The following is a 22789-nucleotide window of genomic DNA, read 5'->3' on the forward strand; positions in this document are numbered from 1 at the left end:
GTGAATATCCTTTTCCCTGGACACACACATGCACACACACACACACACACACACACACACACACACACACTCTTCATGGTTTTTATTTATTCATTTCTCAGACTGTTTTCCCTAAGAAACAAAACATATATATTCTCCATGCCATTTCTTCTTTCCTCAAATTGTCTCCCCAAGAAATAAGAAATCAAAGTAGAAGTGAGAATGCAGTGCTTCTGCTTTCTAAAGAAACAATCTACTATCATAGTATAAGTTACCAGAAAACTGGCCTATTAGTCAACTCTGTTATACATTAAATTTTTAAAATTACTTTGTTAATAATTTCACGTGTTTCTTGAAAAAGACATGTGATATTATGACTAAGTTTAACTGCAGAATATATTGGTCAATTAAATTCATTTTAAGTGCAAAATATTGACACACAATTTTCTTGTTAAACCTATTGAAATTAATCATCTTTGCTTTGAAAACAATACTCTATTAAAATTTATATTTCTTCACTAAGAAATTTAACAGTAATGTATAGAGCATTCCCATATTTCCATTTGAATAACAAGGGAAATATCAAAGAACTGGAAGTCACATTTCTCTATATCAATCAGATATTTATTCTAAAGGGCAAAATGCTTCCACAAAATTATTACGTAATGTAAAACATGTGGAAGACATTTCAAATGAAAATAAAGTGTGAGTTTGGAAATTTAAAAATATTTAGAGACAACTTTCACATTAATAGCAAAATAATATATTCATGTTAATCATATATTATTTTCATTAAAGAAAAATGGTTTGCTGTGTAGAAACACAAGTATAATCTTTGGTACCAAAGATCTTTTTTCTTCTACCTATTTTACCATCTCAGATGACATGGAACATCTTTTCTTTAGAATGGCCTAATATTACATAGTGGCACACTAATATTACAAGTTTAGCTGGTACCTTCTACACCATTGGAAAATAATATGGAGGTTTAGAGTTGTGAAAAATAAAACATTTTTTTTTAAGTCTTTGTGTGATAGATTTCCAAAAAATATAAGAAATTTAAAAATAATTACGTAAAGTTTATTTTCCTCATTCATATGTATCTCAGAAAGGATTTCTATGCACCCCAATACCCAAACCAAAAGAGATTCCAGAAGACAAACAAAAACATAAATTTGAACATAAAATTCAGACTCAGAGTCCTGACTGAAGGCATTTACTTGAGTTGTTTAATCTTATGGATTTCATTGCTCAAATTGCTTCCATCTTGATTTCTGATGACAAGGATGGTTTAATTTCCCAAGGACTGAGTTGTGTTCCTGGGGTTTCTCTTCTAATGTGCTTGGCGTTGCTGTGGGCAGCCTGACAGTGATGAACCTATTTACTTTGCTAACTAATGATGAGTGCACTGTTGGATCTTGTAAACACTACTGATTATACATTCAAACTGTATTCTTAGTGGAAGTGGCACTTACTAGGACCCTTGAAGTCAAAATATTTAATTTTTAGAGCACTTTGCAGGTATTTCATCAGCTGGTAGTAAATTTCTCATGAATGTCCTTTATCAACCTTTCAGTTAATTGGTGGATGCTGAAACCCAGCCGTGTTTTGGATCCTATTTTCAAATCTTCAGAAGCATCTTCAGAAAAGAAGTGCATATTGTCTGTATGTTTCAAAATGTACTTTATTGCTTTACACACTTTCCTGTTGTCAGTTTTAGAGCTCCTCTATTATGTAGCACATTTAATGTTTTGAATTCCAATGGCATTCTGTGAGGGCTTGCATTAGAAAAGTACCTATATTTTAAGTCATCATAGTAATGATATTTGACAGCTTTTCCATTCAAATCCTTAGGAAATGGCCAGAATCCATACAGGTGAATTTCATCACAGAATCTTGTGGCAAGTGTATACATGAGGAGACCTGTGCTGGGTCTTTTGATAGGAACTTTGTTGGTCAGCCAGTAGCTGGAAAAAAAAAAAACCAAATCAAGAAGAATTTAGAGAAACATAGAGCATATCTTATAACAATTACATGATGTAGAAAATTTAAAAGGTATCTTTATGAGTAATATTTTAAAGGATAACTGAAGAAATATTTTTAAGCATTTAGAAAATTTGATGCTTTTATTTTATTTTTTCTTTATCCCTTATATTCTTTCTTATTCTTGAGGTTAAATAAATACCCAGGGGACCTGGGATGTAGGTAAATATTACTCTAGAATCTCAACTTTGAAATAAACCTATAGCAAACATTTTCTCAAAAGAATTAAATATGACTGCACAAGTCATGATCATTGGGTACAGATTAAGTAATCCTCCTAGAAAAAAATAGATGGAAACTGTGGCTACAGATTTTCAAAATGTTGATATTACAATTAAAAATTCAAGGAAAAAAGCTTTACCTATGTTATATCAATTGATTTATTCAGCTCCATTTTCCAAGTCACATTTTACTAAAGCAAATTAGAAGACTTACTTCTATTCACATAAGAACAACAACAATAAAAAAAGTTGTAGAATAATTGATAGTTTACCACTTATACCATTTAACATTTTATTAAATAGGTAAAATATATTTCAATGCTTATAAGTATTTTATAGGCAATAAAGTACGTCAAAATGTTTAAATCCATCATTGCTACCAAACATTGGTGTGAAAAGCACGCAAACTCACAAATTAATCATCACCTCTGGAAGAAAGGAGGCTTCCAACATTTCTTGGCATATTCATTTCCTTAAGGACAATGATCTTTTTTGAAAGCAGCTGAAAGAGTGTGGATTTTTTTCTTACTTTTAAAGTTGTTTAATTATAAACACAAAACCTTAATATGTTTTTAAAATTATTTAGATTTTACTATTGTCTTCTATTTGGAGAGATACGTACTCTGTCATCCAAATTTAAGGGGAATATTATGTTAGATTTGGATGGTTGCTGTATTTAATAAACTTGCTTTAGATTTAACATAGTATTATTTTCCTCTTTTCTCTTTTTTAAAACTTTTATAGTGCTTTCCAGGAGAGATACAATACATCTAGAGTACTGAGTATGAAAAAAACTTAAAGTGATATGTTACTTCATTTCCTTAAATAAATTTATACTTTTAAACTTCACTGGAAACATCCCAAACAGGAAAAATATACCTGGCCATTATAATTCTATATTTTGTCTTTCATCTTCTCCCTTTTCCCAGTCAGGATTAGCCTTACATATTTTCTCTTTTTCTCATTTAGTGAAGGCTGTGGGCTAAATATTTTGAGCTGTATAAAATGTGTTATGAACCCTTTGATATCACAGTTGTTTTAAGACTGTCTGTTATCCATAAAGAAGGTTTTATAAGGAATTTTCAGAGAAGACCATCTAGGAATTTTCTCATAACTCACAGGAACTGAATGAGCAAAACCATAACCTATACACTATTGACATAATGTGGAATCCATAGACATTGATTCTAAGCCAGGAGCATAGTCAAACTTCTTCGAAGACTTTGAAGAAATTATGATGTGGCCTGAAGCTCTCTGGGCTTTGAGAAAACAAGTGTTTTTTGTTTTGTTTTCTTTTGTTTTTGTTTGTTTGTTTTTTTACATGAAATAATGATTATGGAAAAGTGTTGTGAATGTGATCTGTGTATGGTTACAGATGTTAGGTGATTAAGTTGGTTAGTTAAAAATGTATCTATTTATAAATGTTTAAGCCAAGCAAATTCAAATTCAGTTAAAAAAAAGAGTATTTCCACTAAGCAAAGTCCATGATTAGAAATAATTTGGCAGTATGAGGGTTATGCTTATTTATTTCTAAAGTGAGAAAAATGCTGCTATACTACTTGTATGAAACTCCAAGTTCTAAATATCAATGAATGCTTTCTATTTTCTAATTCTGGAGAGATTTTTTAGAGGTTTATATAACTATGACTGCTCATAGACAAATACCAAAGCAATTTCTATATGCAATACAAATAAGTAACTACAATGTCAGAAATGCTGAAGGCAAAATTATTGGCTTACATGCTTTAAAACAGTGTCAGAGATGTGCAATCAACCTTTTTTGATACAGGGCATCTTATGAGGTATCACAAATAAAATATCACTGAAGTGTCTTGAAAATGAAACTGATTGCAAAGCATCTTATTTGAAAATAATGAGTAGAGCGGCTTTAGAAACTTCTTTTGGTCTTGTTTGAAATAAATAACTATATGCAGTTAAAATATTGAATTAATTTAGCTTTAGAAATGTTAACAGAAAAATTAGTTGGTGATATTTGATTTGCAATACTTTGAATAATATCAAAGAAAAATATGCCGTCAATATTTCAGGACATTTTTGAAGAAACAATACAAAATAAATGCCACTTATCCTATTGATTTCTAAAAAGTGTCACAGAAAAATACACCTTAATAAATGGCATCAATATGTAACACATAAGTTGGAAAATGCCTTAAATAAGTCAGGCCATAAGTAATAACATTCTAAAAATTTAAAAACACAGATCTGATCAAATGCAGTCTATAAGACTATATTTTGTGTTTATTATCAACCTAATATTGTGCCTGAAATTGTATAGGCCAATCTAAATTATTGCAATTCAGTATTTGTCCAGTAACAAATTCTACATGTAAAAATAACAAGAATAGACATTCTTTCTAATTCTGTTAGCATAATTGGTTAGATAATATTAAAAGGTAGAGCCCAGACTGCAATTTTGAAATCCATACCTGAATGTATCCACCTTTATACAATTTGATATTTAAAAACTGCAAATTTTTATGGAGTATATCAAAAATAGATAGAATATTAAGTTGTTTTTCATCCTCATTGGAACAAATATTAAATTGGAAATAATACATTGATAAAATCATGGAATATTCACACTGTTTCAGTACAACATGTTCTAATTTTTACTTCAAATGTACATGTTATAGTTTAAAATTTAGCAAAATTTTAAATTCAATAATTTAGCTTGCATACATGTATTTCTTTTTATGTAAATTGTAAGCTCCATGTCTAAAATTTGAAGGAAAAAAAATCTGAGTAAGAAAAATATTACCTATAATCCAACCACATAAAGATAATTACTGCTACAACATGTGGCATCCTTTTTCTTCTCTGGCTGATTTGGATCTTAATATATGTTATATTCATACATAGACATATACAAATTATTTTTTATCAGAGAGGCTATGTTTTATTTTTAATATTATTAATTTCCTCTGTCCTTCCTTCCTTTCTTTCTTCTTTCCTTACTTCCCTCCTTTCTTCCTTCTTTCCTTACCTTTTGTTTTATTATTATACCTTCTTCTGTTGTATGAAACATTCAGCCTTGACTATATGTGTAAATAGAACATTTATAACTATTTGATACATTTGATAGCCTCTGTAGATCTCACTTCTCTCAACGTGAAAGCTCTGTTTTGGCTAAGTGAGGTGTCTTATATGCTCTACCTCCAACATATTAGTTTCATTTCTTACTTCAAACAAAGTCAAAATATGAAATGTTTCTACCCACCAAATTATTGTGCTCTAGAAGGCTATATTTATAGTCAGAAGATACAGCTTTGAATTTGTGATATGTTTATTGGTACTTAAGAAAGCTGTGTCACTTCCTTGGAGCTCAGTTAACAATATTTAACATAAAAAGTTGTGATTCTGTAAAAGAGATAGTAAAGGTAAAAGATCCTAAAGCTTGACATATAATAAATAATACTACTTGACTTTCAACATATCCCAAAACAATCATTCTTCCATCCCACTTCTCTCTTGGAAACTTCTGTGACTACAATATTGACTGGACAATTGTGGTCATGTCACATAACCTCAGTGGAAATGTTTCCTTAATTGTGAAACAAATATTTAATTCTACAGCTTTGGGATTTCCTCTATAAAATTATATTGTAGTTTCAATCTTCTCTGTCCATGAAATTGTGTGAAACATGCTTATTCCTTGTCTCTTTCCTCCTCACCATTTTGTTCTCTTTCCTTCCTTCATTTCAATACAGTGAAAAGAAAAGAAGGTACCTAATAAACACTTATTGATTTTAAATCCAGTATGATTTTATATTTTATCTCATAATAAAAACAGATAATAATCACCTGATGAGTCAAAATACCTGATTATTTCAAGCAACCAGGGTTTTAGAAAAAAAAGTTATATTTAACAATATTGACACTAAGGAGAGCTCACATTCAACATATTGACAGACACAAAGTATTCGTTTGTATTTATAGTTAAATAAAAATGTCTAAAAGGTTAGAAGTATTACATTGGTGCAAAAGTAATTGCGGTTTTTGCTATTGAAAGTAACGGCAAAAAAACATTGTGGTTTTTGCCATTGAAAGTAATGGCAAAAACTGCAATTAATTTTGTACCAACCTAATAATCATATTTTTTCCTATGAAAATGTTATTCTTCTTCCAAAAATCAAATGTGACAATTTCTAGAAGAATTTGAATATAGAGGATAGAATCTCACTGTACCAATAGTTGTAATTTAATGTTATATTATAAGCAAACTTTTCATTAATGAGCCCAGAAATTCTTCTATCTGGAATGTGAGATGAAGTGTATAACAAAATATAACTTTATACTCTTAATTCATGAGTCTCCTCTATTTCTCCTCTCATATTTATCATTCGATAACTGAGATTTGTGCTTGATATCCCTGGAAGACTACGTCATGTGTAAAAATATGGCTTTTGATCTTTCAGTCTAAATTAATTTGAGATATTATAAAATAATTGGTTTTCTATAAGTAATCTTTGCAGGAAGTGTCTGCACAACCCCAATTCTACAGTCACCCCAGAAAGCTAACAGAGACCATTTATGATGATATTATTTTTCCACCAAAAATCACAGCATGGAGCAAGAATAAATATATGTGTTTTGAGATTCCATCAGTCACATTTATCAATATGTTTGTTCATTCTTATGAGGAGTATATCTGTATCAGCTGTATAACATGGAACTTAAAGCAGTCATCCCTGGACATATTGAAATGGAATACCTCTGCTGTTTTCTTCCCAACTGTTAAAATAGTCCTGTCATTGTATTCTAGTCTGCAATATATTACGTAAAACACAAACAAGTTAATTTTGTTTTGAAATTATTTTGGTACAGTTCATGATACCTTTTAAGATTATGAAATGGCTTGTGCTGCCAGATAAAGCAGCGTTGACAGCAAATTCTTCAAATAAAAATGGAACTTCCAGCGCTATACTTGCTGAGAATAATTCACTCTGCTATGAATTAATCCTTATAGTGTGCCAGACAGACAATAAGTGATAGATCTTAAATTTTCTTCTAATGCATGTAAATAAAGGGACAGAGAGGTGTAATTAACAGGATTTGGCAAGCTAAGAATAAACCTAGGGGTAAAAGGACAAGCAGTTATCAATAAGTAACAATAAGAATAATTTATTGAGTATATATAATGGGCCAGAGACAGTATAAAGAGTTCTATATATGGTGCTTTTTCTTTTAATCCTGACGGAAAACCTATGAGTAGATGTTATGTCATAGATGAGGACATTGAGGTTTGGTGGTGATAGGAAAGGAAGGATAAACAATCAATGTAAGGTCACAGAAGTTGTAGGTAACAGGACAAAGATTTAAGCTCACATATACCTGACCATAACTATTTTAATTTTAACAAAATAAATTGTATTCTTTAGCCACTTAAGAACATTCAGTTTGGAGTAGCGAAACCTTAGGATCATTTTCAACACAGAGTTAATTGAGTTAATTGGTGGAAAAAAGTAAATAATGATCTACATGGTGTTACAGTGATTAACAGGCCAGTATCAATAATAATTTTTTTTTCTATGTATGAAGATTTTTGGGAATTTTTTTAAAGGTAAATAAGAGATGACCAGTATAAAAGGCCCACTTTTCACATGTACACATGTACACTTCCAAAAGTGCTTGAAGTTAGAAGACAATTTCGTACTTTCAATATATACATATATTATTTAACCACATTGCAAATGACAAAGGCAATGACATTGTACCAGAGGGTTAGAATTTCCATGCAGAGTTGCATGATGCTTCTGAAGGTATTTTGAAGTGTCATTAAAGTGAAAGCAGAAGTTTGTAACTTTAAGAGGTCAATTGTTAATATTTTTTCTATGTGCCCTTTGTATTCAGAGCTCTGTGTTAAGTAGCTGAGAAGAAAGTAGAAAATCTTTCCTACAGAAGCCGTTCAGAGTATATATACAGAAAATGCTTTAACAAACTTTATAAGCTTAATTCTTCAAAGGCATAAAGGACTCATGGCATGAAGAAAGGAATGGGAATATTACTTTATGATCAGTTATCACTATATTCTATTCAGTACCAATGTATGTTATCTGAGGTCTATCACAGAAACAAGGCTTTGCCCTTAACTCTGAGTTTCACCCCTCTTCTTTTTATCTGGCTATGCACATTGTTACATCCAGGTGGATCCAATGTTAAGAAATTCTAGATCTACCTATTCAAGTTGGTTTTACCAACTGTCTCATATTTAGTGAATATATAACTCTCATTATTGTGATATTAGTAATTTTACTTTATATAGTTTCAAATCACTTTCACATGATCCTCATAAAATATTACAATATATGCTACAGAATATATTATCATCCCTACTTCATAGAGGATGCAGTTGTGGCTTAAGAAGTAAAATAGCTTGCCCAGTTTTTCTCAGCCAACAAGCTGTACGTTGGTATGCTGGTGAATGCTTAAAGCAGATACTGGGTGTGGGGGGTCAGTGCTGCTAATATATAAGATTTGTCCATTTCTGTGGTGTAAATGTTACCATCATGGCTGCTTTCAAGCTACAAACCTGACATTAGTGAACACTGAATTAAGAAGAGATGGCCCAATCAGATATTGCAAGACAGTACAAGCCAGCTCCAGTACACTGCAGGCTGCAGAGGAGAGAGAAAATATTCCTCCTGACCTGTAGCTTCATAAGTTTTGAACAAGAAAAGTCAATTAAAAAAGTTACTTAGGAACATTTTCAGGTATTAGTTGTTTATTCCATTTGTAAAGAGAGAAAATGGAATATTATTATTATCTAATAAAATTAGAAATAGAAGTGATAAATGATGTTTTTATTTTGAACTCATATTCATCACAATGCTGGATACACAGTAGGTACTTAAAATGCTTATTTAATTTATTCTTCCTGGTATTTTAGAGATTTGTTATGTTAATTAAATGGAACCTTCTCACAACTTGCCAATCCTTGAGTAACAATATTCAATAGTGAGAAAGTATTGGGAAAAGCTGAAGCCTGGCTTTGCTTTATCTTTGTTAATGATGTAATCTTGGACAAACCATTTAAACATATTCAGACACAGTTTACTCACCAACAAAATGAAGATCGTAATATGGTTTCACTATATCTACAACTTTCATTTCTATTTGACCAAAAGTAGTATGAATTCAGAATAAAGAACATGAGAGTCCATCCAACATAGCAGTAGTCTAATCTTCACATCTTGCTGGCAGATACTAACTACCCCTGCTTTCTCTGCCATAACATGCAGTGTTTCTCTTAAATTGCATTACAGAGCTATTTGATAAGATCATCCCTACTGAAAAACTTACAACATAATTTCCACTTTCCTATAATACTTGTTACTAGGGGTGATATCACGTATTCTCCTGACAAATTCATAATTAATGTATTTCTTTCAAATTTATTTATTTTAATTGACATATAAAATTACATGATTGGTTATTAAAAACATGACGTTTTGATAATGTTTGATTATCTGAAAGTTATAAAATAACCCATTACAATTTCAAACCTAAGCTAATGTAAGAGAATGAAATCACAGGAAAATGGGATTTTGCTGAAAAAGGAGAAAAATTAAACAAAAACAAAAATAACTGGAGAGAATACTCTGGACTTTATTTAACCATGTCAGATTGTCGAATGGAATTAAAATAGATGTCTCCCAAACTACATGAGTGATTCAAATCATCATATGTGGGCTAGATTTTGGTGAAGGGGAATTTTAAAAATAAGCATCACATAATAGATGGATTATAACTGCATTTAGTAAAATATCTTTTGGGAATTGTCAAAGATAATGTTTAAAATCTTAAGCTGGTAAATTTGAGGCAGAGCAAAAATGAAACAGATGTCAAACCACAGATGTTAAAGGCCTTTTCTTTTAATGCATTACCATTTTTAATGACCTTCACTTTTAATCCTTCTGAGAAAAAACTGAAACTCATAATCGAAACTGCCAGAATGAAGAAGTGGTGACGTATAAAAAGTGAAATACTAGAAAAACAGAAGAGAGATGGTCTTCTGAAGCATGATAAAGGAGTTAAATTAGATTAACACTTAAGTGCTCTTATGAGATCAGATTACTTTTTGAAAATAAAAATCCATGGAAACTACATTTTTCTAACTAAGATTGAAAGGAAACCATGAAATCATTAATCACAGGACATGGAGTCCTATGAAGAAAAAAAAATCATTAAAAAACAAGGGTGGTAGTGGTGTAGGTAACCCTAAAGCTTAGTAAAAATGGATTAGACAGGGAAGATGAGCATGATCTAGGTGCTCATCCATGCAGGTTTTTGCCTTACATTAACATGGAGTTCAAGGAGGCACTTAGAGACTTTACTTCCATATTCCCCAGCCTATATGAAGTTAGCTTCCCAATGAAAGTTAAGTTTACTGTGACAACAAAATATAAACAAGTCTTCTAATGGTCTGATGATCTTATTTTAGCTTGATTTGGACTATTTACAAATGGATATTCTCAGTTTACACCAATAAATCAGGTTACATTAACCTCCCAGATAGTTTTCCTAAAATCAATTTCAAGAAAACTAAGAACCAACAAATGTGATCTATATTCCTTTGAATAATGTAAAATTCTTTCCATCAAAGTACACTAAACATCAGTCAAAAAGCAGAGTTCTTAAAGCCCAGCAAATGACTAGAATTAAGATAGCCATAAGCAAATTCTAAGTGGTTCCTAAAAGCATTCCCAGCAAGTATCAAACTAATAGCATTTGGGGAGGTAGGTCAAACATAAACCTTTATTCTCTATTTTTATTCCTGCCATAAAGGGGGCAGATACTGCAGGGGCACTGCCCATTTAGACAATTGACTTGTCCCTGGCACAAATTGAAGACTCAAAAAAGGCTTTTCATAAGCATATAAAAAGGAATTTCCCAGCTGTGGAAAACCTCCATGAAGGAATAATGCTCAGACAACGTCAAGGATGCAGGCTTTGGATTTTCAATTACATTCCAAAGCCACTGTTATAATTCTGCTCCAAAATATTAGAGGAAAACTTTCAACTTTTAGTCCTGAAACTTTAAAGGACCATAAGATGATATGAAATATTTTTCATTAGGCAAATATTATTAAATACCTGCCTTGTTTTTTCCCCTCTACATGTCAATCTCTGTTTGGTGAAAGGTCAGTCTTTTCAAACCACTGCTAATCCTTTACTTTTTGTTAGTCAGTGATGATACCTTCAATACATTTTAGGCAGAATCACTTAATTTATAAACTGCATTTATAAAATGGTTGCCGAATTCAAGAACATTAATATAGAAAAAGTTTCTAAAATAATGTTGATGTTCCTAATGAATAACTTCGGTACAGTGAAAAATCCTAGGACTTTGAATGGCGTCAGCCTTCAGAATGCAAGTGCTAAGCCTTGGCTAGTCCTTGTCATGTCTGTGTTTCAGATTCCTGATCTCTAAATTTGGGCATAAGCATCTTCCCTTTAGGAATGCTGAAGCAATTGAATGATACTATACAAATAATAATTCACTGTAAATTATGAATCAACGCATAAATGAAATGTAATATATCATGTTGAAGCAACCACATTAACAAAATCCAGTCACACTACCTATGTACATGTGTCAGAGGAATTTGAACCAAAGCAACTCCATCACGAATAGGAGCTGGGTAAATAAGGTTGAGACCTACTGGGCTACATTCCCAGACACTTAAGCATTCTAAGTCACAGGATGAGATAAAAGGTCAGCACAAGACACAGGTCATAAAGACCTTGCTGATAAAACAGGTTGCAGTAAAGAAACCAGCCAAACCCCACCAAATCCAAGACGGTGATAAGACTGACCTTTGATCATCCTTACTGCTACACTCCCACAGTGCCATGAGAGTTTACAAATGCCATGAATGTCAGGAAGTTACCCTATAAAATCTAAAAAGGGAAAGTATGAATAATCCACCTATTGTTTAGCAGATAATCAAGAAATAAACATAAAAAAAGGCAGCCAACAGCCCTTAGGGCTGCTCCGTCTATGGAGTAGCCATTCTTGTATTCCTTTACATTCTTAATAAACTTGCTTTCACTTTATTCTGTGGGCTCACCCTGAATTCTTTCTTGTCTGAGATACTAGAACTGTCTCTTGGGGTCTAGATTGGGTCCCTTTCCCGGTAACACAGGCTCGTATAGCACTCAACCCAACTAACAAATTTAAGTTCAGTTTCATTTAACTCTTGTTTTTATTTAAATAATTTAATGAATTAGTGCCTGAATTATACAGCTAGGGCTTGAAATCATCTAGTAAAACAAAACAAAACAAATTGAAGAAACAAAAAATTCAATAGTTGCTTTTTTAGGACTTGAAAAGGAGAGAAAAATGATCATGTGGCATCTATCTAGAGTGTGAACTATACAATTCAACTCAATGTAGCAATCATGAAATTCACTTAAATTTAGAGGCACTGCCTAAGACAAACATTTATTCTATACAATTTGTTTTCTTTCTGTTACACTGGTATAATAGAAATTCAAAAATGAGAGTCACAAACTTTTTTACTGGCACTTTGAATAAGAATATAAGTTGATAGAGATAATTAACTCAGACTTTATAACAATAAACTTAAAGAGGGTGAAACATAACTTTCTTTAAAATGAAAATGTGATTGAAATGGCTTTTTGTTGTTGTTATTGTTCAAGAGGAATATTTCCATAATAAAGCCTCTCAAATCACTTGTTTGATGATTGATTCTAGTTGGGCAAAAAATCTGAAGAAAGACCATCTGTGGGAGTTAGTTTACAAAGAAGTGTGTAGTATTCTTGACCATCTGCTTCTCTTTTAGTACATTAATGTAATATTGTTTGATACTGTCTTAAATTTCATGCATAAACTGCAAAAATGCATGTACTACAGGTAGAGTGCAGAAGGCAAGAGAAGGATCTAGGGTATACATAGGTTCAAAAAGAAAGTATAGACTACTAGAGGATAAACTCCATTAAAATATTGGGAAATATTAAGTTTAAAATATTAAGAAATCTCATATTGCATCTCTAATGGGGTTACTTAACTAAAAAAAAAAGCCTCTGAATTATCTCAGTTGCTATATTAATATTATTATTTGGAAGAAGGCTGCAAAGCCTTAAAATTTATGAGAACTCTTTAAAGGATATCCAGAGGATTCCACATTTTGTACAGATAAGGAAAAAAAGGGCCTTTTATTTGGGGCCTAACAATTGTGTATTAAAGCAAACTCAGGAACTCAGGGACTCTGTTATATGGCTAAGGAATTTTACATTACAGAATCTAAAAAGAAAAAAAGTCAGGGGGCAAGGTAAGCCAACCCATTCAGTTTCTTTCTTTTTTTTATTGTGCTTTAGGTTCTGGGGTACATGTGCAGATCATGCAGGATTGTTGCATAGGTACACACATGGCAATGTGGTTTGCTGCCTCCATCCCCCATCACCTATATCTGGCATTTCTCCCCATGTTATTTCTCCCCAATCTCCCCATCCCCCGCTGTCCCTACCTTAGTCCCCCACAACAGACCTCCATGTGCGATACTCCCCTCCCTGTGTCCATGTGTTCTCCTTGTTCAACACCCACCTATGAGTGAGAACACATGGTGTTTGATTTTCTGTTCTTGTTTCAGTTTGCTGAGAATGATGGTTTCTAGATTCATCCATGTCCCTACAAAGGACACAAACTCATCATTTCTTACTGTTGCATGGTATTCCATGGTGTATATGTGCCACATTTGCCTTGTCTAGTCTATCATTGATGGGCATTTGCGTTGATTCCAGGTCTTTGCTATTGTAAACAGTGCCGCAATAAACATACATGTGCATGTGTCTTTATAATACAATGATTTATAATCCTTTGGGTATATACCCAGTAATGGGATTGCTGGGTCAAATGGAATTTCTATTTCTGGGAGTTTCTTAAGTAAATAAGAAAATACACCTAATGGGTTCCTCCAATAGCTGCCTACACAAAAGACTTAGTAAATATGATCCTTAGGCCAGGCACAGTGGCTCATACCTGCAATCACATCACTTTTGGAGGTCAAAGTGGGAGGGTCATTGAGGCCCAAGGTGTGAGACCAGCCTGGGCAATATAGCAGGACCCTGTCTCTACAAAAAAGAAAAAAAAAATCGCCAGAAGTAGTGGCATATACCTGTAGTCTTAGTTATTAGAGAGGCTGAGTTGGGAGGGTTACTTCAGCCCAGGAGTTTGGGGTTACAGTGAGCTATGATCATGCCACTACACTCCAGGCTGGGTGACAGTATGAGACATTATCTTTATAAAAGGAATAAAAGTAATATATTTTACCAGATTATTAGAACCTGCAATTATTCACTGTCAGAGAAACATATAGATTCTTAGAGTGGGATAGAAGAAGTAGCAAAATAAATATAGTTGTTTTGATTGGGTTCAAATCATATCGTTTAATTTATTTTGCAATTCAAAATATTACTAAAGAATTACATAAATTTCATGTTGTTTTTTTTTTTTTTTAAAGGAGGCAAGGGTTAAATAAACTTTGAGGATGGTCTATGAATTCTACTGAATTGTACTTTATATATTAACATTAAACTTTCTGTATTAGTGATGATTGAAATTAAGTATTCAATTCACAGAAATAAGAAGTGCATTAGTATTTGCCTTTGGATAGCTTACATTTTTGTTATCAAATTCTATCTGTAGCAATATGAAGTTCTCAGATTTGCAAGTATTCAGTTATTCACATTTATTCTAGACCAACTGCCAGTCAGATTGCTTTCATAGACTTTAAAGAAAGCTAAGGATACTCATTATAATTGGTCTTTCCACTGCAAGAATTATTAGGTCAGAAACAGGCTTTGAAAGTGCAGGACCATTATTGAACTCTGGACATTGAGTGGCGTTTTAGGTCTGGCCACTGGCTATTGTAAGGAAAGTAAATTATTTATGAATAGGATATCGATGTATAAACAAATGTGCCTTTTTTAGCCATAGAATTAAGATCTTAGACAGACATTTTTGTCATTATTCAAAATGAATAATCTCTTGTAGAGAGATTATTCGCCTAATTTACAGCTTGTAGAGGGCTTATCCTAACACTGCATTGCCAGTAAGGCTCAATTTGACTTGCTTATGTAAGGGTCAAAAATATAATTATAATTTGTATGACTACATAAAATACCATTCAGCAGAACAAACACCTCCTTGTCAAAGGGATAGCTCATTTCTTTCTCTCTTAACATTTCATCAACACTTACTATAGTTCCAGAATTCTAGTTATTTTGAAGAATATTCTTACTGGATAGAAACACAGGCAACCTGATAAACTTTTGGTTGGTTTGAAGCAACTTAAAACTTTTTTTAAATATGTGGTTCTATAGAATAAAGAAATTGGAATTATATGGCAATGCTAAGAAATGATCTTGTTTTCTTGCCACACTCCCTGGCCAGTTCCCCTATTCGTTGTTTCTCGTCTATATTTAAGAGCTGACTACAGACTCCAATGTGGGAAAACATTGCTCTTTTTCAAACAGAAGTTCTACTTAAGTTTCAATTTCCAGTTGATTCATCAAAACAAAGCTGGTTCAGAAAGGGGAAAAATTACAAATTGCTTACATCTGTTCAGTGTAAAACATTATTCATAATCTGCCAGTGATGATGGCTAAGCCATCTGGGGAATATGATAGGTATTTGGGGCAAAAATAAATAAATAAAATCTGTCACAGTGCAATGAAGTGACAAGTGTGAAGGTCTGAAGGTTACTCTGTAGTTCAGTTATGGCTTTCAGTTATTTTGGGATATATAAGTTCTAAATTTATATGCAAACAAGCTAGAAACACTTATCTGCTGAACATTTTTACATAATAAGCATGAATATACTTGTTAAATTAATGAATTATTGGAATCAAGAGTTTCTGAGATAAACAAGTGAAACAAATTGTTATAGGTATCATTAGGTAATAGATCATTTCATTCTAATTAATAAAGTATCCATGTGAGTATCCTATTTAGTATATAACATATATAGTTATATATTATATATTATATTTATGTATACAATTATATATAATACATTAATACATGGAGTCATATCTGTAAACATATATAACACATGTAACTTTATATCTCCAGTTTGCTATTCAGATATATATATGTGTGTGTGTGTGTGTGTGTATGTGTGTGTACATGCACACACATACACACACACACACACCCGGAAGGAAATTTCCTCCCTCAATTTTTATTACCACTTATTTGGCACAACTGTGGGTTGATGTCTGTTAATTTCTTATTAGAAAAATGCTTATCAAAGCACTAATTATAATCACCGGGCTTCTCCTGACACTAATGGTACAAGTTAGAAGTTTTGAAGTTCTATTATAAATGTGTTGCTAACACTATGCATTTGTCAGAAGTTGAAGAGAATACGTTCAACATCAAGAAATAAATATAAAATGAATCTAGGTTGTGAAAACTCTTTTTCAGATGTGTCATTGATGTAGCTTGGATAATCTATAACAATTTTGTCTTCTTTGAGGAAGAAGGAAAACTGCATATCTTAACTCTGTATGGTTTTAAAATGTTCCTTGCCCCTCTCAGATATAAACTAAGATAAATATGCCTTCAGAAAATGCTCAGCAATCAGAGACAAGAAAAGGTACTGGGGTCACTAGCACACATCTGCATAATTAGTATAAACGATCCTGTTGAAAAAAACTCACATTCAAATATGACTAGAGCTGCTATGCATTTGTATTCATTCCACCATGGAAACAGTTTGAATGCTTTTCTCTGAGACTTATGTATCTCAGTGACAGCTGCAATGCCACAATATGCTGAAGTGGCTCATCTTGACAGGTCATATCCTGGATTTCACATTCTGAATGGCAGCTGGGATGCCACAGTGTTTTCTCACAGTGGGTGGGCCTTGTATTTAATCAGGCCCTTCCTGGTTTCAGAGACAAGCTGCACGTGTGTCCACAGGCAAATCTAAGATATCCAGGATGTACCTTTGTCACCCTAGTTCCTCCCTAAATAGCATTGGCATTCACAGCAGCAATCTGCGGCTCTGCAAGAACAGAGCAAAGTGCCTTTTAAGATCACAGATGTCCTATGTTTTATTGTAGCACTTTGCCCTGATGCCCCGTGCAACATCAGTACTGTACAATGTGGATAAACACTGGTTAAGTGATGCAAATTTCAAACTGAAAATGATCTCCATATCCATTTAGCTATGCATATACAGATGTATATACTGAAGCAAAAATAAAACACTCTAATTTACAGTTCTGGGACATCTGACTAATCAGAGCGAATCTGTGATTACAACTACAAAACTTGAGTCCACTCCCATTCACTGGAAAGTAGATTACCTGTCTTAGCACAGCCTGGGGTTCTGGGGGAGTTTTCACTTCTTGGGTTCATTACACACTGGGGCCTGCATAAACCAACCACTGTGTAAAACCCTAATGATCTGATGAGTAATAAATTGATATGGGCTGAAATGAGGAACATTTCTGTCAGCCTTTCAGAATTCCTCTTTTGTGCCAGGCAAGCAGCTTTCGAAAACATTCACCCACAGCACTCTGAGAAAGCAACTTTCCAGTACCCCTTAGGGTCAGTGTGCTTTTTGCTGGCTCCAAGCTCCATTTTTCCCTCTCAGAGACTTCAAAAAGAAATACCTCTTTGAAAAACCCTGAAAATGACTCATTGTGGATCAAAAGCTTTTCCATCAGATGGAAACTTAGGTTGGGTTTAAGATTTCTAATATCATGTCTTTGCTAAAAGGCTCCTCTTAGGCCAAAAGTTTATTTTGCCTCGGATTCCTCACTTTTGGGACCCCGTAGACATTTCAAGGGCTATTTCCCTTGCCTAAACCTGCACTTTGCCTCTAGAAAATCTAGGTGGAAAAGCTTTAGAATTCTAGAAGAGGATCGGCAGTTTGTGTGGCATGTGGAAGATCCTTAGTCTACAGGCACTAGTTCAAGTCAAAAGAGGTAAACTACTAACCCTTAGTTAAGCAAAGGAAGAGTTACCTTTTTTCAAAGGCCCATATTCCTGAGAAATTTTCTTAGCAGGTCTGAGACTCAGAAGAATTTTCATTAGCTTAATTATGACAGCCAGGAAAAGAACAAAGCCTTGTCAAGTGACTCACTATGAAATGGCTATGAATTCTGAGGCAGGCAATATTTGAGCTCAAAACACAGCCCAGTGACCTATAAAAGTAGTGTGGGAATAGTCGTTTGTAGGTGTAGGGTTATTCCCAAGTCACACATTTTTACCTAGAAACTGTGGATATTCTGCACATAGGAGCATCAGTGTGTATTCACGCTTGCTCTCACCTTACCGCCATGTTCTGGCATTTTTGGGCTAATTGCCAAGAGAATCCCAGTGAACAGTGCCTGGTGAGCCCCTACACCAGTGTGAGCCAAGCAGTTGTCCCCAGAACTCTCTCCCTTCGAAACAATTATCTATTAACTTGACCCCTAAAGATTATTTGTCTTTTTGTCTCTCATGGATTAGAAATTTAAACTCAATCTTTTTTCAAATGCAAGCACCTATATCTTCTTTGATCTATTTTTTCCTTTACTTCTCCCAACTATTGCCTAAATGCTTTCATAAATCTTTTCATTTACATGAGCTTTTTTTCTTTACCTGAATTCTATTTTAGAGTAATAAAGAAAATTTTGAAAAAATAGTATATTGACAATGATATATCTATAATAGAGGAAAGGAAAGTCATAAGTTAAAGAGAAAGTAGACATAATAAAATACTTGTTGTATATAACCTCTAAAATTCTTGAACATATTGAGATTGTTTGGAATTACCTACCAATATATTCTTCTGCAAGGAAAAATGATCTTTCCAAAGCACAATTAAACAGATAAAGAGATAAGAAGTCTTTATTTATTATTTATGTTTCATTTTTAAGAGTATAGTCATGCTATTTTTGCAATCTTTGGCCACAAATGTGCCACACTGAAGATAAAGGACTTACGTGGTTCTCTCTAAGCCTTTAACAATTACTTATAAAACTGTTGAAGACCTGTTACAAGGGGCAAGCAAGTGAAACAGGATAGAGCTTAGAAGACACACTGTGTGATAATTATGGATGCAGACTCGGGAGCCAGACTGAGGAGTTTCAAAGACTAGTGCTACCACTTACTATGTGAGCTCGTATAAGGTATCTGACTTCACTGTGCTATGTTTCATGTCAATAAAATGAGAATAATATTTACCTTATAGAGTTGTTAAGGAGACCAAATAAGGTAAAAATTTTGAAGTGCTTTGAGTAATGCCTAGTACATAATTAGCACTGTAGTATTTATTGCTGAATAAAACAACCAATAGTTTCCTATTTGGGCTTCAAATTTTTAAAGCCCAATTCATTTCTAGATTAGGAACTGCCATATGCAACAAATATCCATATACATCAAATATTTTATTCTGAATTCAAGATACCTCTATAAACCTAATATTTCTAGATGGTAATATATTTTAATAACTTCATGAGTTCAGGCAAGCAGTCAAGAACGCATCATCAAAAATGGTATGGCAACTGATTACTGTATAACTTAGACAAAGATATTCTTTTGAATGGTTGCATTCTATTTGTCTATGTATGCGCATAAATGTACAAATATGCAAAAAATGTGTGCAAGTACAACTAAAATTAGTTTTTGAAGAAACAAGCAAATAATTTCTACAAGAGATTAAGTAATTATATCTTTGTGTAACTATACTTTCACATGACTTCAAATATAAATATTATGTTTTATTATGTTTATTTAGAATTGCTAAAGCACAGTATAACCAATGCATTCTTAAAATTAAACCTATAGCTTCTCAAAATAAATTTCATTACATATACATATAAGGCTTGTAATAAATGTTCACTGAGAACTCTCTTTAATAATATTAATTGAAATTGAAATAGCTGGTTTGCTAGAGGTAGTCACATTATATAACTATATTTATCTACCTAAATTAACTTTTTGAATGATTTCTTTTTTCATATATTGCTCCATTTCTCCATCAATCACTTAATTTTGAGGAACTACTATTCTCCAGGTACTCAGCTGGTGAACAAGCCCAGATGAGAAAAGACATAATCCCTACCCTGGGGTAACTGACTGTCTCTATCCCATAACTGAGGCTCAGTGAGCTGTTTACCAGCCCACAAAAGGACTATATAAAATGCCTTGCAGGTGCCAGATCAACATAATCTCCAAAATATAACTATAAAAATACTAAAATTATACCTTAAGATATAAAATGCTTATCTAAAACTTTCCATCTGGATTCTTAACAAGTTTTTTTTTTATTCTTTCTGAAGCACAATTCTTTTCATCTTAAAAAAAAGACTTATAAACCTACTCATGATAATTCAATGATAAATGTTCAATAAATGGAATTATTACCATTGTTTTTCTTTCATGCAGAGACACAACACTTCCTCCATATTTTCTCATCTCTATCCTGTTTCATGATATTCATTTTTCTTTCATTCTCCACTATCGCTGCTCCACTGAAGTTGGTGTCCAGCAGGTCCAATGCATAGAGTTAAAATGTCCCTACATGAGTTGAGTCTGATTATCTCTGAGGGGTCAGGGAGCCCAAAACAAAACAATTTTTTAAAAAATTTCCTTACCTAACTCTTGAACTAACTTTTCTACAGTTGGTTTGTGTTGTGAGGAGAGGGGCTAGAAAGGTGACACAGGAGTTGAGAAATAACAGGAATCTACATAGTGTATGCAAGTCAAAAATACTTGAGTATACTCCCAGAATATGGAACCAGATGCTATTTAAAACATTGGTTATGGGAAATGCTTAGAAGGGAGTAACTTACCTATGAATTCTAAAGAGAATCTAGTTTAGTTTAAACAGAATTTTTAATTTTTAATGATCGATACTAAATATCAATAAGACAGGCTTCCTATATGGATGGATTAAATGTGCTTAGCTCATTGATACTTAAAGCAGGAGCTTTGATACAAATCAGTTCACACTTTTGGTTTTATTTAATTGATTATTTATATCTATTTTAGTTAAATCCATATGGGTTAGTTTTTCTTTTGGAGGCTCTATTGGGGCACCGCAGCATTTGCAGTTATAACTAAGATGTGATACTGTATATCTGGGACATATGCCTGAGGGAAGCCTTCTCAGTTCCCAAAAAAATTGAAGATATTTTTGTATCACAGATGTTTGGTTATTGAAGATATTTCAGTATCACAGATGTTTCATTTTCAAACATGATTTGGACCACAGAAACTGCAATAATAAGAAGAGAGATTTGCTATTCCTATAAACGAAATGAAGGAGATTGCTCTTATTTTCAAAGTATGACTCTCCCTTTTTCAGTTAATGTAGGTTACTGCAAAAAGTATTGCAGCATTCTGAAAACATGATCTTAATACATCCCAAGCTAACTTCCACGTATATCTCTTTCTGTTTCTTCCTGGTTTCATTAGTCTGCCTTAGACCATCATTAATTTGCACAAAGTTTAACAAATTGACCTCTAAAATGTTCTTATTGCCTCCTGTTCCATCATTCGAGGCCATCTAGAAACTTAAGCCAATACAACTCTTCAGGACATTGTCTCATTGCTCTTATTCAGTTCCTATTCTTTTCTACTCTTGCTTTTGCTCCTCTTCCCCTCTATGTGTCAAGCTTCATCTACCTTACTACTCTACTACCTTCCATTAAAAAAAATCCAGTCCACTCTTACAGGCCCTGAATGCCTCCTTTTAACAAAGCATCTCATGATTTACCTCAAGGAAAACAATTCTTCCCTTTATAGCATGTTGTTGTGTTTATTCATTCATTCTATCTTTAGTCAGGTAATATACATTGTTCTATGAATTCAAACGTGCAGCAGGCAAACTCTTTGCCCTCATATCACATGCAGGTGTCTGCTTCGTTGTATTTGGCATAAGTTTTATAAATTTTTAATGGTTAACATATTATTTTCCAAGCAAACTTGTGAACTCTTTGAGAGCAGAGATTAAACTAACTGATCTTTACATCCCTGGCACCTAGCACAGAGCTTTGCATATAGAGAAAGGCAATAAATCTCTGTCGAAGTGAATTCCTAGCCTTCTTGCTGAGTTCAAATTCATGATTGATGACACACAGGGATTTTGTATCATATCAACAATTGTTAGTTGATCTCTAAAATCATTCTCCTGAATTGATTGGGCTGCAAAATGAATGCCTAGCATAATAAATTAACTCTTTTGTGCATTTTTATTGTAAAAGGCAATATGGAATTAAGAGGAAGCAGGAAATGTACAGATGATGAAACCCAGCTACTTGGATCCCAGCCTTGAATTTTACTGGTTACATAACTTTGGCAAGTTACTTAACTAATTCATTCCTCAGTTTTCTCAAGAAGAAAATAGGAGTAATAACAAAACTACGTCAAAAGGGTTGTTTGTATAGTGTGAAAATCACTTGCAGTAATAATTGGCATATAGTGTTGCACAGTGTTAACTAATATTACACAACAAAAAGGCATCTGGTTTTACACATGTAATTTTCTCTGCCCGAAACATAGCT

The 22789-nt window shown here is 33.1% G+C and overlaps 1 protein-coding gene across 1 annotated transcript in view; it reads right to left on the bottom strand.

Annotated features, from left to right (window-relative positions):
- Positions 1 to 71: 71 nt before the first annotated feature.
- Positions 72 to 22789, bottom strand: part of ST8SIA4 (ST8 alpha-N-acetyl-neuraminide alpha-2,8-sialyltransferase 4) — an 87264-nt gene continuing 64546 nt past the window's right edge. The window contains exon 5 of the mRNA XM_017509160.2: positions 72 to 1946. Coding sequence (XP_017364649.1) covers positions 1664 to 1946 — 283 coding nt within the window. The 3' untranslated portion in view covers positions 72 to 1663. The remainder of the gene's footprint in view (positions 1947 to 22789) is intronic.

The sequence above is a fragment of the Cebus imitator genome, unplaced genomic scaffold (genome assembly GCF_001604975.1).
Source record: "Cebus imitator isolate Cc_AM_T3 unplaced genomic scaffold, Cebus_imitator-1.0 Scaffold408, whole genome shotgun sequence".
Lineage (NCBI taxonomy): Eukaryota > Metazoa > Chordata > Mammalia > Primates > Cebidae > Cebus > Cebus imitator.